The sequence below is a fragment of the Haliotis rufescens genome, unplaced genomic scaffold (assembly GCF_023055435.1).
Source record: "Haliotis rufescens isolate VD_foot unplaced genomic scaffold, xgHalRufe1.0.p SCAF_6, whole genome shotgun sequence".
Lineage (NCBI taxonomy): Eukaryota > Metazoa > Mollusca > Gastropoda > Lepetellida > Haliotidae > Haliotis > Haliotis rufescens.
The window spans coordinates 50115241-50132579 of NW_025964334.1; the positions used below are offsets into that span (position 1 = coordinate 50115241).

Consider the following 17339-nt stretch of genomic DNA (forward strand, 5'->3'; position numbering starts at 1 on the left):
TCGTTCGATAGCTTGTAAGTATACGTGGATTATGCTGTCAAGTGTTTTCATGTGGGTTCCGCCCCATACCTGTGCTGTTGACACCATGGGGACACACCCTATAAAAGCAGCAAGACGCCAAACTTCAAAGTTTGAGAGAGTCAGCTAGAGAAGACACGGGTGGAGAAACCAAGATTCCTCAAGCTGCTGAAAATGATGACATTATCGTTCCTCATGTGTAAGTTACATGTGAATTATCTGATCTTTACATACAATGGTTTGGACTGAAGTGACATGGGTTTCAACGTCTGTATGCTTTCAATGCAACGTGTCCTTTTTCTAGCAGCTTCTGTTTTCTATGTCATCGTCCGTTTTGCGTTTGGTCGAGCACATTATTCATAACACACTTAATAACGTTTCTTCTATGTATCAAGAAAAAAAAATTATTTAGTATTGTACATTGTATTGATTCAAGTGAAATGACAGCTCATGTGTAATTCAAACATGCAATAATATCATCTATCATAACAGATACTCTTAGTAGCTATTACAATGTAGTAGAGCTTAGTCTCCTTTTGAGTCAGAAGAAATACTTTCATAAATCATGAGCCAGAAGTCATACATTGATGAATATGTATTCAAGTTGTCGGGCTCCCTTAAGCTTAAACTACCACAAACCTTGCTGACTCATTATGTGTGAAAGCAACACATACTCTGTGACCTAAAAGGACCCGTACCTTTAAATACGGAACACTTTAGCTCTACATATATACATAACATTTTATATGTTGTTTCTGAATGTTCTCTGAATCAGTCAGTGCTTACTAACAGTATCATTCGAAAGCCGCTTCCAGTCCAGGTACAGTCCCATCCTAAAACGAAAAGTCCTAATGTTTTAAATTTATTATTGATATTAATCGTAATGTTTATGGTCATCAAGGCTTTAAAAATTAAGAAAGTAATATGTGAAAGAGCATGCAATGTATTGAGGATGTGATTTACGTGCATATGTTTTTTCAGGCATCTTCTCAGCAAAACTTATGGGAATGCAGGTTGCTGCTGACCCTGGTGTTGCCTGTGCTGGCTGCACCACTGACTATATGCCAGCTGCAGGCAATGAATGTGCGTAAGTAAATTTCATCTTAATACTCTAAAACCCATCGTGTGAAATCCTCCATCAGATGAACAGAAAACTAAAGAGGGTGTGCCCAACATTCCTCTGTATCTGCCTATCGTTACGTGTCGACCAAATTGAAAGAATAAGTCAACACAGAAATATATTACATAAAAGAATTATGTGTGAAACAAACGAACAACAAAGTTATGGTATACAATCAACATTTGCATTATAAAAGGAGCTAGTTTCAATACAAATTGCTGCAAAGTATTTACAATGGCAGTTCACAATAGAGTGGTAGTACAATATTCAATGGGAGTAGTGGTCATGATAGCAAATCGTAAGTGATAATAATATTTACCAAGCAGCAACAGTTGTCAAGCTTCGAAAAGGCCTAGGCTGGATGCCCAGGATGAAAACAATAATCTTCCCACAACCGCTAATCTTGATCTAACGTAAGATAAGAGAGGCACGCTCTTGCCCCCTTATATAGAGTCTAAATACCTTGTAGAAGATTCTTTACAATACTGGATTAGTCTAGCTATTCTGGTAGATTCCAGATTACACTTGACACCAAAATAATCTAACTATCTAACTTCTATACCACTACATTAGATAGTACTACATTCCTGACAACTAATCTTTGTCAAAACACAATGCGGTGAACTTCTACTGAATCCCATAAGAAACAATGTAATATAATTGGAACATTGTTTAACAATAAATTACACTGTCATACAACACTATGAGATAAATCTTACATGTTCAATAACAGTGAAACAGCAAAAATGAGTAGTTTGTTCTGTATCCATGCAATTATTATCGTGAGGCTGAACCAGACTATTTGCAGACTGCTATCTGGCGGGGATATTTAAAAAAAAATACCATTGACACATTCCGTGATGGTTACACAATGCCTATTATCATGATAGTACCGTTTCATCTAAATGTACACGAAATAAACATGTATAATTCATATTTTGCAGAGATTTGAAAAAGTACCTGAATTGCCTCGAAACTGCTGCGGGACCAAAAGATGGATGCACACTTTTAAAAGACGATGCCAAGAAAATAAAAGCCTCTACTTGCAGTAAGCCAAAGTTCCCTATCGTTTTTGTGCCTCTTCTTTTGTTTTATTATTTTGAGAAATTTATTTTATTTTTATATTGATGAGATGATGAATTAATCCAGCTAAAGGTGTGCTCATGACAATATCACATTTTCAGTGAATTCAAATTCGTATTTTTTTAATGTATCATAACAAACACAACGGTAGTTCAGGCCTTGGTACCATCCAATATATAATTAGCTGTAATGCATTTTTAATACAATGGAAACGATCGATTTTCCCATAATGTTACCTTGAAGTGACTGCAATCACATCAAGTAATCATTCTGAATGGTTTCATTATACAAATAACTACACATCATGTAATATACTGCCTATGAAAGATTTTCAAAGGCAAAATTAACTGCCTTTAAATAAATTGATTATCAATACGGATATAAATAACTGCGCGTTCAGTTCACATTAAAATGTATTTTTCTAATGTACAGATGACACTTGCTCACAAAATAACACATAATGTCCTTTCTACCACGACAAGATATAACATAGTAGCTAATAATACTTATCAATAATGTGATGATAAGTGTCTTTTTCCTAAAACAAGTTATCATAATAAATATATACTATTACTATCAGTATGTTTTCACAAAATCGATTATTTCTAACAAGATACAATTGGTCTAGCTTTGATGCATAGTGACATCTGACCATTCAGGTAAAAGCACAAAGCATGCGTTCAGTTTTCACCATTTGGCTGAAATGCAACTTGCATTGCCTTGGTGAAGGTGAAAATGGGTATACAATTGTCTAATTGGCCAAAAGGCACTGAGTTTTCAGAAATTGTTCTTTCTTTATATATCCGTTTCGATTAGTAGTTTGACAATGTTGAATCAGACAGACATACTGTTGATTCCAATTGAATTTCAGCGACGGACTTTGCACCACCCTGCACATGCCTAAAAGAATTTTGGGGACGTGATCCAACTGTTGATAAGGAATGCGGGTAAACTTCTTATGGTGATATTCCCTTCTTTGATTTAAAATTGAAATCATTGAAACAAATATATTCATATAATAATAACGTGCGTATCATAGTTTGTGTAAAAATGTTTCATTTTGTTACATTATCGTTAGAATAATAAAAGAAGATCTACAGATTATAAGACATGGTCGTGTCACAGCCTACCCGTTGTTTTAGATCACTGAAGAACTATACTGAATGTCTCAACAAAGCAGCTGACGCAGCATGTGATACTGGACCCAAAGCGTCTGTGATCGTTGTCAGCGTGAAGGGGAGATCGGATTCGAAATGCAGTAAGTATTAGCAGCTGTACCGTGCAATGTACTTATTGCTAGATCCAAAGCTTCACGTTTGCACATATTATCTGCAGGATGAATTATCCATCAGTGTGTATTCGGTCGAGTTCTTTTGCAATAACCGTCATTATCTAACACTCGACAATGAAATAATTGTCAAACCTCTACAAAAGCTGCAATCGAAAAGGGCGGGACTTCACAAGTCAATTCTAATAAATAAATAAATAAATAAATAAGTAAAATAACCATAAGAACTTCACATATTGCCAATTTAATCGCAAAAAACGGTTGGCAACAATACAAATTCACTGACATCATTCAGGGCAATAAGACTAAATCCCGACCGTCCTATTATCGGCCAATCAGAAAACAGTATACCGCTATTGGGCGTGGCATGCATATTTTGGTTCAAAGGAACATGACCGCAAAAAGTATTGCTTGGTTATCTAAAGTTATGCAGTGGAATCACATGCATTTTTATTTATTACATAATATAACTGTTTATCTTCATTAACAAAAAAGCGTTTTGAACTAGATAATTATGTCGAAGCTTGAAAGAAATTGTTTGAGTGCTGAATGGCGCCAAGATGCACTTCGACTGAACCTTTTCAAGCTTTTGTATATGTACGAAAAAGTGAAATCTCAACCAACATATTATATTTCTGTGGTGTAATGGATTTAAAAACCGGAGGAAAAACATGTCCATCATTTATACAAAGTACAAATTAATAAAAAGAATTCATCAGTAAGAGTGTCGCCAGTCTTTTGGAGTGCACTGATGTTTTACTTTATAGATCAATAGAAATATTAACGTCACGTGGCGACGTAGGATACATTTTGACCTAACTTTATAACCATAAATTCAGTATTGTTATTTAAGAAATAAACGACTCGTGGTCGTTGTTTGTTGTACAATATATCACTGAAGGGAGAATACACCACGAGGGCCGCAGCAGTGTTATATTGTACGATAAACAACGACCACGAATCGTTTACTTCTTACATGAGATATCAACATTATGTACAGCCTCTTAAGGGTGATAACAAAATGTACAAGCTTTAAAAATTATATCCGTATTTTAATCAATTATAATGATGACTCCCTCTATAGAATCCGACCTCGCCAATGTCGGACAAGTCCATTTTATGCACAGGTGGGTATTTCCCGCACATGTACTTTTTCTCTCAATACCGATTGTCATATCTCTTCCGCTTTGAGATGCTATCGTTCGGCCATCGCGTTCATCTATGAGGAACAACTCACTATATATATATTAATAATAATAATAATAATGATACCTTATGCCAAGTGAGTGAGTGAGTGAATTTCGTTGTCGTCCGTAATCAGTATTAATACAGCAACATCAAAGTGGCATGTAAATACTCGAATCTAAGAATCTCAGAATCTAATCGCTGAAAAAAACATCTATGTAACATCACTGGGTATAGTGAATGTCTTTATATTTATCCAAATATGCTGACAAATATGGTATACATTACATCGTTGTCTGAGGGCATTAAAACTACATACGCGCCATTGTCAACACAATGTATCTTGTATAAATAGTTCATTTTTGTGTAGGTTCCGGAGCTTCTTCACTGGGATTGTACAGTGCGATAGCTTCCTTTCTTCCCTTCGTCATTACTGCATTCCGACTTTGACCGACCCAGAACAGAATGCCTGCTGTCCAAACGTCCATCGAGTGTCGTCGCTTATGAACTGTCAAATTAATTAATCTGTATGAACGTCATGCTTTAAACTCCAGATAGATGAAAACGTAAAATTATGAAGGAATCTTTGCGGGATTGTTCTAATCGTCATTGCAAGAATATAAATGTATTTTTAGTGAAAAATATATGATGACATTTTCAAGTCTCTTAATATTGTGTGCAGTGTTAGATCAAGTTATCGTATATTACTGTTTACTTATTAGATTTAATTTGTATATATTTTGAATTTAAAAATGAAGCTGCTGCAGACTGACTAAAGGGGAAAAATCTCAAACGTACTCTTCTTACTTGCCTTTGCAGTTTTGTTTCAATCGTAATTGCAAGATTAGTGAACAATAGATAGCCTCTGTTAAGTGTACAGTGTTGAAAGAACAAGCTATATTTCCACACTGGATGTGATTTATAAAATGTTTGAATTAAGAAATGTAGCTGCTGCAAACTGACTCACAGGGAAAAATCTCCAACATACATTTAGGCCCAGCTGATGACGTTTACTGATGACGTGAGCCTCCCCAAGAGGAACACTGACGATTAGAAAATGTCATCAACCCTTTAGACACTTTGGCAGCAGATCAGTCAATATGTGCATGGTATAAGTTTTGTTGGATTGTGCGGATGTATGGATTTACCTATGTGATTGAAGAATATCCCCCAAATAAAAGTTATTTGCAAGAGTCATGTTCTATTTTCTATTTTCTGGGTTTTAATAGCGCGTTAAATGATGATTGCACTTGTATAGCAACGTACGTGTCTGTGTGTTCGTGTGTTAGTGTGTTAGATTCCCAAATTGAAACAATATGTGTACGTAATAGAACTTGAATGTGAAAGTGTGAAATCAACAAACAACCAACAATTGGTATACAATCAACAAATGTATCACAAAATTAACTAGGTTTCCAAATCAATACGAAGTACTGCACAGCAATGACACTGACGGTCACAATAGCGTGGTAGTACAATATTCAAGGACAGCAAAAGTCGGTGATAATAATATATATTCACCAAACGGCGATAGTGGTCAAGCTTCCGAGATGGACTAGGCAGGGAATCAGGTATGATAAGCAATCCTGAGATGCCTAAATTCGCCCTTGTATACTTATATACAACCTGGTGCCCCAGTCGTCTAAGGCGCCCCGATTCGCTGTGCAGAGTTGCGCCCCTTGGGCACGCCAGAAACCTATGATTGTGGGTTCGAATCCCGGTTCGCCCCGATTATGATTCTAGGTTTGTCAGCACCATACCCGTGCTCCTGGGTTTCACCGAAGTGGTAAACGTCTGAGACATGCATCACTTCGAGCTTTCCTCCCACATTAAGCTGACACACCGTGATATAACTGGAATACTGTTAAAACAAGCGTTGAATCCAACTCACTCACTCACTCACTCACTTATATATAACCGACCTACCTACTTAAAAGTTCGACTGATCACTGTCCAAACACAATGCAATGGGCGTCTACCGAACCCCAACAGAAACAATGTAACAGCTTCAATCACTGTCAAACAATAAAATGCACTGCTATATAACAGTGTGTGTAAATGTGAACTTCCGGTTCGAATGGTTACAGTTACATGTACGTAAACACTGGTTTGTCTGGACAGGAATTAATCACCGAAGGCCGCGGTGATATTATTGCTGAGACACGACATAAAGAAGACATACAAGACAGCAATGGAGAGACTGACATATATATGTTTCAATACCGAACATATCACATGACAAAGGTGCTGACTGTGGCGTTAAACAACAATCATACAACAGTCTCCTGTATCTTTGTCTGAGTAATGTCCGTACTCGGAAGCTATCATCACTTGGTCATCAATCTATTCGCCCTAGGAACAATGAGACAGTGGGTGCATATCTTTGTCACGCCGAAAGGACCACATACACATAGGTTCAGATGGTAACAATCTGTGAGGTACCTGACAGCGTAGATGCTAGCCTGTGCTTTCAAACACTGGTTGTCCAGACCAGGAATCAATTACGAGATTCCGCTGTGTACATCTGGACCATTGTTTTCTGCACCATAAAGCAACATTGACTTACTTAATCTGATTATAAAGGATAGTCGGTAATCATTTTACCAGTGCTTCTCTTGCGAATTACAAAAGCAGCGAAACACCGCCTGAACTACCAACATATTAGTGTGTCTGCCTTAGTTGGATGCATTTAACGAGTAAGGTTGTACCCAAAACAAGCGTGAGACCGGAATAATTCAGTGATGGTAGAATGTCTTGTGTCGATGTCGTTTTTTCGGTTACACTCAACTTGAAGACATTTACGTGCGCACACAGTAGCACTTTAATCAAGACAAAAGTCTAACGGTCCTTCCCAAAGCAATCTACATCACATACGTAGCATATACAATCACACAGAAGATTACTAACCAGTAAACAAGTTACCCTGGCGACATAGAACGTTATCACTTGCTGGACGCCACCATCTTGAATCAAGTCTCGCACTCGGGAGATCTCGTTATATATTGACACATCTACTGTAACATTAAACACAAGCAAAACATATATGCAGGGAAGATACGACAATCTGACATTAAATGACAATACAGCTAGAACTGACCCGTGAAGATCCGGGATAGAATAGGTCTTCAACAACCCATACTTGCCATAAAAGTTGACTATGCTTGTCGTAAGAGGCGACTAACGGGATCGGGTGGTCAGGCTCGCTGACTTGGTTTGATGCATGTCGTCGTATCCCAATTGCGTGGTTCGATGTTCATGATGTCAATCACTGGATTGTCTGGTCCAGACCCGATTATATTTCAGACCACCGTCATATATATGGAATGTTGCTGAGTGCGGAGTTAAACAACAAACAACAGCTGGAACTGCTCAAATCTAAGACGCTGGAAGACGGTAAGCAGAGTTGTGTCCCTTAATAGACTTAATATACCAGTCGTGGTTTCGATTCCCAGACATAAACTTCCAGACATAATCAGTTCGTGGTCTCACACAGAGAATACCTTGCACTCAATTCTCTTTAAGGTAACAAGATATGATTGCTGAGACTAGGCTGATCAACACAATGAAAAGGAGATATATACTGAGTCAAATTAAAAACTTCACATTTTTAAAAGTAATCCCATATATGATATACAACGGACAAATGTATCAGAGAAGGTAATTTTTAATCATTAATGTCCAAAGAAGGATTTTAATTAACGGTGGTAACCATAATTTGTTCCAAGCACCTACGGTATTCGGTAATAACATCAACAGTTTTAATCATAAGTACCAAGTTCAGTAGGGTGTATGGCCACCATGTGCGTTGACAACTGCCACACAACGCCTCCGCATGGACCTTGTGATGCTTGTGAACACATGATTGGGAAGACGACGCCATCGTTCTGCAAAATGGTGCCAAGATCTTGCAAATTCTGTGGTTGGTTCTGGAGAGTGCGCAAACTTCTGCCAAGAGCATCCCAGACGTTTTCGATGGGATTGAGGTTGGGAGACCTTGACGGCCAGTCTATGACGTTGACCCCGCATTCTGAAGGAAATTCCTTGTAAAAATTGCTGTGTGGGGTCTGGCATTGTCGTGTTGGAAGATCAAACCGGGTCCATGTGCTGCCATAAAAGGCAGAAGTTCTGGTGCCAGTACCTGGTCGCGGTAAGCAGCAGCGTTGAAGTTGCCACGGATGACAAGAAGCCTGGAACGTGCATTGCCACAGAAAGCACCCCACACCATGACACATCCGCCTCGAAATCTGTCAACTTCCTGTACACAACACTGGGCGTAACGTTCATGACGGCGCCTCAACACCCTCGCCCTACCATCAGCAAATCGAAGATTAAATCGGGATTCATCACTGAAGACGACTTGATTCCATCGTAAGTGTCGCTGTTGACGTCTGTGTAATTGAGTCAGAATCTGCCCGCAGTATGGCCGTCGTGCTTGAAGGCGAGCAGTTCTCAGACGGTTTCGAATAGTTTGCGCACTCAGTCTACCCCTAAACAGTTCATATCTGGTTGATGTAGCCGTCAAAAATCGGTAACGGAGGTGACGTAAGACAATCTGAAGATCCTCTGCATGTGACGTCACCTGTGGTGGACCTGGCCGACGGCGATCATCGGTGGTACCTGTTTGCTGTAGACGCGTCTGTAAATCATAAACAGTCCGTCGACTACAACCCTCGCGACTTCAGCTACGGACGTTCCCGTCTGCAACATGCCGATGGCACGTTCACGTTGCACATTTGAAAGGCGTGGCATGGCAAATGGCCGTAGAGACTTTTGTTTTCTTGTGTTTTTCTTTTTTTATTAATGACTGCTAACAAGTATGGCTGAAAACACGTGCGGTATTATGTCCACGTGACCAGTTGCACTTGAAAAAACACTTTTGCCATTATAGTGCTGTGCACATGATTTTGATCGATTCACCTGCACAAAACGGGTGTTATTTGACGACAATATGTGGCCATTACTGTTTAAATACACAATAAGGGCCCACAATGATAACTGGTCAAAATGTTACAATTTGAGGATTGTGAAGTTTTTAATTTGGTTCAGTATACAAGTCAGCAAGGGGGAAGACATACACCTGTCCATATGGGCACCCCGCACACAAAAACACATCAATGGTATCTGGAGTAAAACAAATCCACTTCCCACAAGGTATCCGTATCTGACGTATCTGATACACGATTTGCAGATCGCCGTGATTTAGCTGGACTATGATAACAGAGGCATTAAACAACATTTATTCACTCGTCTCCGAGGCAGTGGGTACATGTCACTAGTGTTTCACTTGTACATTACACATACAGCGAACTAACTATAGCCTGAACGACCATCATATTACTGTGTCTGATTTGCTGTTCGGTCCTTTAGCTGGATGCATTTAACGAATCAAGGAGTACCCAAGACAACTTTTAGATCGGATTAATACAGTGATGGCACAACGTCTTGCGTCAATGTCGTTTATTCGGTTACACTCAACTTACGGACATTTACGTGCGCATACAGCAGCACTCTGATCATAACTACGTTTAACTGACAAGTGTGTATTTAAGCACATGTATTATTGATTATTTGTGGATCGATGTCGTCTGATGTTTGCTGTAAGTCACATTGTTAAATACGTTGATTAAAATTTTGATTTAGCTCAACTGCAATGGTTTCAATTCTGTTACGGGTTGGTATAGGTCCCCAGTACTTCACATGTGAGGTACAATCACCAATTATTGGACCGGGAATGGTTGCTCATACTTTCAGCTGGCTAGCGTGGCTGCTGGGATAGAGGTGGAGCATTGCTTACTGTTGCAAACAACATCCACAATTCGCTTATTCACTCACCATACTATGACGTTTCCCGAGAACAACTTTGACTCAGGGTGGTCTTATTTACATAAAAGAGTGCATGTGAAGATATGAACTGTCAAATTTATCATTTCAATCCCCTAGAGACATTTGTATGTGCTATGACTGTGAGGAATTCTGGCGATAATAATAATATAAGAGAAAACTATAGTAGCTCTGTCCAGTATCATATTGCATAAAACGCGTGGCACGGTATAATGAAGTCTGATCTGCCCAAGACCTGGTGAAACAGTGAGTGAGTGAGTATGGTTTTACGCCGCTTTTAGCAATATTCCAGCAATATAATGGCGGGGGACACCAGAAATGGGCTTCACACATTGTACCCATGTCGGGAATCGAGTCCGGGTCTTCGGCGTGACGAGCTAACGCTTTAACCAATAGGCTACCCGACTGCCCCTGGTGAAAGAAACGATCCGAAGAGAGAATAGATAATATTGAAAGTAACAACCCTTGTTCTTCTGCATGTTTAAAAAATGTCGGCGGCAGCAGAAAACTTACAAGTGAAATGTGGGAGTAAAGCCCGAAGTGATGCAGGTCGCACACGTCGACGACTTTGCTGAAACACACAAGCACGTGTCAACAAAACAAGAAACATAAACGAACCGGTATTCGAACCCACAACCATAGGTTTCTGCGAATTGCTGCGCCTTATATAATTAGATGACTGGGTCATCCATGCCCAATGCAAATTAACCAACAAGAACATAGTAATATTGTATAAGTGTCCATTTACATTTACACAGCATTGAGGAGACAAAACAAGGACTGGTCGGTTCGGAGTCAGTATACTGTGTCTGAGTTGGGTATTCATGTTAAACTATGGCATGGTATCTGATTGGGTTGGCACTATACCACACACGCGTGCATGCACGTCGCCATATCAGTACAATTATCTTAAACCCGACGTTAAACCCCGTTTCACCTCACCTCCACTTATTGCGTCTGGGAATACCAATGACCCGGTCTCTGTGCATAGATCCGTCTCTTCCAGAATCCAAAGAACGTTGGTTCCAATCCAAGATCGTGCTGATAACGACTCTTTGTTTGTATCCTTCAGGCTTTCATCCAATAAAATAGAACCTAAGTTGTGGCAAATGATACAAATGTCAGTAACCCCATGACCCTGGAGAGGAGACACTGAAAATTGCTCTTCTTGGATGAAATTGAGCAAGGGCAATTTAGAAAGGTGGATCATTAACACAGTCGACTCGGTTCATGTGTGTCATTGTACCTCATAAATGTACATCTTTGCTCATGCTATCATTGTTTTGCCCAGTCCAGGCTCCATAATGCCGTCTTGATGTTACAATGTTGCGACGTAAAATCCGTTTGTCTAACTTACCTAATGAAACGTTCATAAATTATCACGGGACCGCGTTTCTTTTCTCTCACCTTATCGCAAAGACCTGGTATCATTACTAGTTGATAGTGATTCATAAACACATGCTCATGACACAATCGTACAATCTCTACTCTTAGCTCAGATTTCTTGTGGCTATGGAAAGGGTTGTCGCTTTAACTCAGAAATTGATCAAAAACGAATAATTGATTGTCCAATTTTAGAACCTCAGATAATACAACAGAAAACAGGAAAAATGACGAGTTGTATCCGTTTGTACGCGTTCGATCTTAGGTTATGGTAAAAAATGACAAGATATTACATGTACATGCTACTAGGTTTGTGAAGTAACAAAGAGAAATTCTCCATCAAGTTGAATATAAAATGAGACTGAAATAACATGTCACCCTGTATGACTGCTTCGTTGAGGGTGATAAGAGGGACTGACTGAGTGAGTTCGTTTTACGCTGCTCTGAACAGCATTCCAGTTGTATGACAGTATGTCAGCTAAACGAGAATAACAAAGAGGAATTTCCCATTGTGTGGAATTGTATCCACTGACTGTTTATAACATGAGACCGAAACAACATCTCATCCGGTATGACTGCTTCGTTAAGGACGATATGAGGGACGAAGTGAGTGAACTGGGTATCACGCCGCTCTGAACAGTATTTCAGTTGTATCTGGGCATTTCAGCTAAACAGTTGCACCTTGGCGAAACCCACACCTTGGTATACAAACCACGGATCCTTATCATGAATTTGAGATTCGAACTCACCATAAGGAGATACCGGTAATGGCAGGGACCCCTACTCTGCGCAGTAAATTGCCTTGGCTCAGACTAATGGTCCACACCTGCTCCAATGGGGGCGGTCGGGTAGCCTAGCGGTTAAAGCGTTCACCAGCAACTGAATGTAAATCACCATACTCGGGACCATGGGGTACCTGCATAGACCACCACAGGATTCACATCATCCCTTCAAACCCAGAAGTCATAAATAGAATTCTTGATAATCACGGATAGGGGTTGCAGATAGTCTCCCGGACTCGTCCTTACGAAAGTCGATCATATTTTGTAAGTGAGAGGGTAGGTATCGTTTTATGCCACTTTTAGCAATATTCCGGCAAACATGAGAGGTGGGCTTTTCATATTGTATCCATGCAGGGAATAGTACCCGGGCCTTTGACTTGACGATCTAACGTTTTTAACCTCCAGGCTATCCCGGCGACCTTGGCTGGAAATCCTGGCGTCCTAATATATTATATCAGTGCAAGTGAATTATAGAGGGATTTAACCTTCATATCAACTATTTTACTCAATTCACCTTACAACCATATACTTCCATAGCATCATGTAGCCTGTGTGCATTTAGTGAGTATCTGGTCTATGTCGTTGTGGTATTTCCATTCACTTGATTCTAAAATGAGACGAGTAACATAATAATTGCAACCATATTGACGCTTTAATGGTAACATAGACAGCTATTAAACAAAATAGATCTTCAAGAACGTTCCATCACAACTAGAAACTGAAAGTATACCATATCAAACCATATAATATACTCTCCAAAGAAAGAAGGAGAGCATGAAATATATATGTTATAATCGGTCGTAAGAATAAGATCAGTTTTGAAAATGGACTGCCAGAGTTGAACGAGTTCGGTTACCAAAACCTCACACAAACCATCAATATTGCGTGTGGGAAATGCAGTTCCTCCGATCCGTGCACGTGGGTGGAGGGTCATTCTTGAATTTGACACTTCAATAAAAGGTCGTCAAATCACTCTCAGCCATCAGGACCGCCTCCGTGATCTAGTGGTAGAGCGTCCGCCCGGAGAGCGGGAGGTCCGGGGTTCGATCCCCGACCGCGTCATTCCAAAAGACGTTAAATCATGGTACTTGTTGTTACCCTGTCTGGCGCTTGGCATTAAGGGGCTGAAACAAGGACTGGTCGGCTGGGAGTCAGTATACTGTGTCTGAGTGGGGTATTCACGTTAAACTGTGTCATGGTATCTCAGTGAGTTAGCACTATAAATCGGCATCAGTCCGGCTTTGTACAAGCAGCCACACAAACACACTCACGTACATGCACGTCGCTATATCAGTGCAATAATCTTTGACACGAAGTTAAACCCCGTTTTACCTCACCTGAGCCATCAGTGATGATTTTCATTATCCACAGTAACACGTTAGCGCTCTACTGTTTAATACAGCATGCGTTATCAATTTGGCGTCGTCTACAATGTGATTAATGCCTAATATGGGCTATTGGCATGCTTCAAACGGTAGAACTCAGTCTGAGGCAGCCGATGTACTAGTATTTAATGTGATTGGCAGATTTTTGAACATGTTCCAGCCGACACAAAATGTTAATGATCGGCCTCACACATGGTGCCCAACGTCAACAAGACAAGACCAGGAATCAGGAACGAGGCTATTGGAAATCGAGCTCAAACAAATCACTGTTCAGATGCGCCATGCCGATTAAAAATCTTCACGCAGCTAATTTGCATGCTCGGCGACCACGTGTTGTACAACCGTTAACAAATCGACACATAGGCAGACGCCAGTGGTGTTCAGCGCGTAGAAACTGGGGGAATCAAAGATGATTCTAGATTCACAAGGCAACATGACACATTTAGGAGTGGGTCTGTTATGATATGGGGCGGGATCATGACTGTCAGAACGCCAATGCATATTGTCCATGAAAAGGTCACTGGATTGTATTATCGGGACAACAATGGCGCAAATAAATATGCCGTTTGAGCGCCATGCTGATCCACGTCTTATCTTTCAAGACGATAACGCTTGTGCCCACTTTGCACGTGTCGTAACAGACTACCTCCAGCATCAAAACATCCCAAGGATGCAATGGCCAACGACGGGTCCTGACATTTCCCCCATAGAGCACACCTGGGACATAATCTGAAGACGTGTATCCCGACGTCAAAGGCCACCCGCTACGTCAGCCGAAGTGGGCCAGGCCGTACTGACTATATTTTTACCAGTCGTGGAGACATGGCCCATTAGTAATCAAGTCATGTCCAACATTCATATTTTTACCACGCATCCCTTTTCGACTTTCTTGGTTGTTTTCACCCTGACAAGACACCGCGAACATGTTCTGTTGATTGTCATGTTACACCTTGTCCTTTTCTTTTTCTTGTCCATCCATACCCATCACACGATACTTCTTTGTATTTCTCTGATTATCTGTTATTTTCGATTATCACCTATATGTTTGGAGAGTAAAACATTCTGTTTCTTTTGTTTGCTAAGCTTACATGTAAAAATATGTCCAGCATATATTTTTTTTTTGTTTCACATTCGATTTCAGTCTGCACAATTAAATGTTGATACACTTCATAATATTATGCAGTATGACGAAGATCTAGATTAAGCTCCTCTCTTTTTGTTGGCTGTCATCGCATTGCTTGCCATCCATCGTGTTGGTTTGTTGTTTAACATGACGGTCAGTAATATTCAAGCAATATCACGGCGGCTTGTGGATAAACAACTCTGGACCACACAAACGAGTGGTTGATATGATGAGCAGAATCCCAAGATCCATCACCCCACATGATAACTCGACAACAGAAAGGCCGAAAACAAATCCGAAAAAGAATGTTACATATTAAGTTACCTCTGGTGTAACAATATCATGCAAGCCATGTCAGGTAAAATACCACTGTGAAAGCTCGTCTGCATATATTTTATTTATAACTACTCAAGTAACAAACGAAGATGAACACGATATGGTTCAATTTCAAGTAAATCTTAGGCTAAATCAAAGACGTCTGGAGACCCCGGACCTGTTTGCACTTGACAGCGACTTTAACCACTTAGACAAAATCAAAGACGTATTGAAACCCCGGACCTATTACTACTACACTCTGACGCGATCTAGTGTATAAATAATGGCCTTATATTGTATAGGTCGCCGTCAGGTCGATGATAGGAGTTTGAACATTCATGGTTTGTACATCAGAAGACATACTCCAATAAATGGTCAACATTGGTCAACTTTAGTATACTTAGATCATGATGGTACACTAGTTTCGTGTTAATATACAATTGAAATGCGTGGACATCTTTCTAACGATTGAAAGCACTTCAACATCGTTGGTCAGATGCGTCGTGACGCGTTCGTTATATGATATTCCTTAGTCATGGTTATATTACAAATCTATATTTTTTTATAATAAAACCAACCTATGTTGCTTAACGTGAAGACGAGATAGACTAGAGAGTCACCAGTATAAGGAGAACTCGTCGATACAGGAATTACGCATTGGAACAGAAACATAATTCGACAGCCTACGCATGTCAAAGTAAGGGAAATAAATTAATTGAATCTCAGCGCACAACAAGTGGTAGAAAATCCCAGCAGGAAAGGTAACTAATTTATGAAGTGTTACGCAGCAATGTTCAACATATTCGTTTTCCCAAACGCAGTTGGATCAAACAAAGTGCCCATGCAACGACATGGAAATGATAAGCTACCCCATAAAAACGGAACACCTTACAGGAGCTGGATTATTTATTGAGTTCATAACAGCAGAAGAAATCAGGACGCCAGGTGAGAATCGAATTACGGCTTCATTTTGTTTATCTTAACAACTTTAGTCAAAAATTGTAGCACGGAGGAAACAGTTTAGGCTTATGTAAGGTAGAATGTTAGTGAACTAGAAAAGGTTTGTGTAATATTCCGTCCAGATCAACGCGGGGACCCCACGTGTGTGCTTCACACATAATACCTATGATTGTATCAGAACCCGCTTGTTCGGAGTGACGTGTGAACATTTAACTACTAGGTTACGCTACCACCAAGGTAGGATTTTAAATCACATTTGCAATGTTCTTTTCCCCAGCTACTTAGGATATGTTAAACAGACTGTGTTTGTTTGTTTTCTTTTACTATTCATGACGTAGAGAGTCCTCCCTTTGTCGATAATTATATAAAAGTCAAAAGCATAATCAAATTTGAAATCATGTATCAACATCTACTAGTATTAGACCTCACACACGCATGACAATTGCAGACACGTATTAGATGAGAAGGCAAATATTTTATATTTTAATCATTTTTAACCATTAGATAGCTTTAGTTATGTGGTATGGTGCTAGCTATAGTACAATGAGATAACATTCCGCAGTTGAACATGGATACCCCGCTCAGACACAGTATACTGGGTTAAGCTGATCAATTCTTGTTTAAGCCCCTTAATGCCGAGCGCCAAGCAGTCTTTCGTATGACGCGGCCAGAGGATCGAATCATTGACCCTCCTCTCGCTATGGTTTGCTTGTTTGTTTGTTTAACGCCGCACTCAGCAATAATCAAGCATTATGACGGCGGTCTGTAAAAAATCGAGTCTGGACCAGACAATCCAGTGATTGACATCATGAGCATCGATCCACGCAAGTGGGATACGATGACATACATTAAACAA

General features: G+C 39.9%; 2 protein-coding genes across 2 annotated transcripts in view; both read left to right on the top strand.

The window, feature by feature from the left end:
- LOC125371703 overlaps nucleotides 1-17339 on the top strand; it is a 61469-nt gene that overhangs the window by 28208 nt on the left and 15922 nt on the right. The window lies entirely within an intron of this gene.
- LOC124112154 lies at nucleotides 86-5887 on the top strand. The gene is made up of 6 exons (XM_046472143.2): nucleotides 86-217; nucleotides 1000-1105; nucleotides 2083-2186; nucleotides 3093-3168; nucleotides 3364-3479; nucleotides 5065-5887. The coding sequence occupies exons 1-6, from the start codon at nucleotides 193-195 to the stop codon at nucleotides 5142-5144; spliced, it is 507 nt and encodes a 168-aa protein (XP_046328099.2). The 5' UTR covers nucleotides 86-192; the 3' UTR covers nucleotides 5145-5887.

Bases quoted from the DNA above. Each gene is read 5' to 3' on its own strand.
- LOC124112154 (XM_046472143.2), top strand. From the start codon at position 193: ATGATGACATTATCGTTCCTCATGT. The intron at 218-999 runs GTAAGTTACATG...ATGTTTTTTCAG, and splicing joins GACATTATCGTTCCTCATGT to GCATCTTCTCAGCAAAACTT. The intron at 3,169-3,363 runs GTAAACTTCTTA...CCGTTGTTTTAG, and splicing joins ACTGTTGATAAGGAATGCGG to ATCACTGAAGAACTATACTG.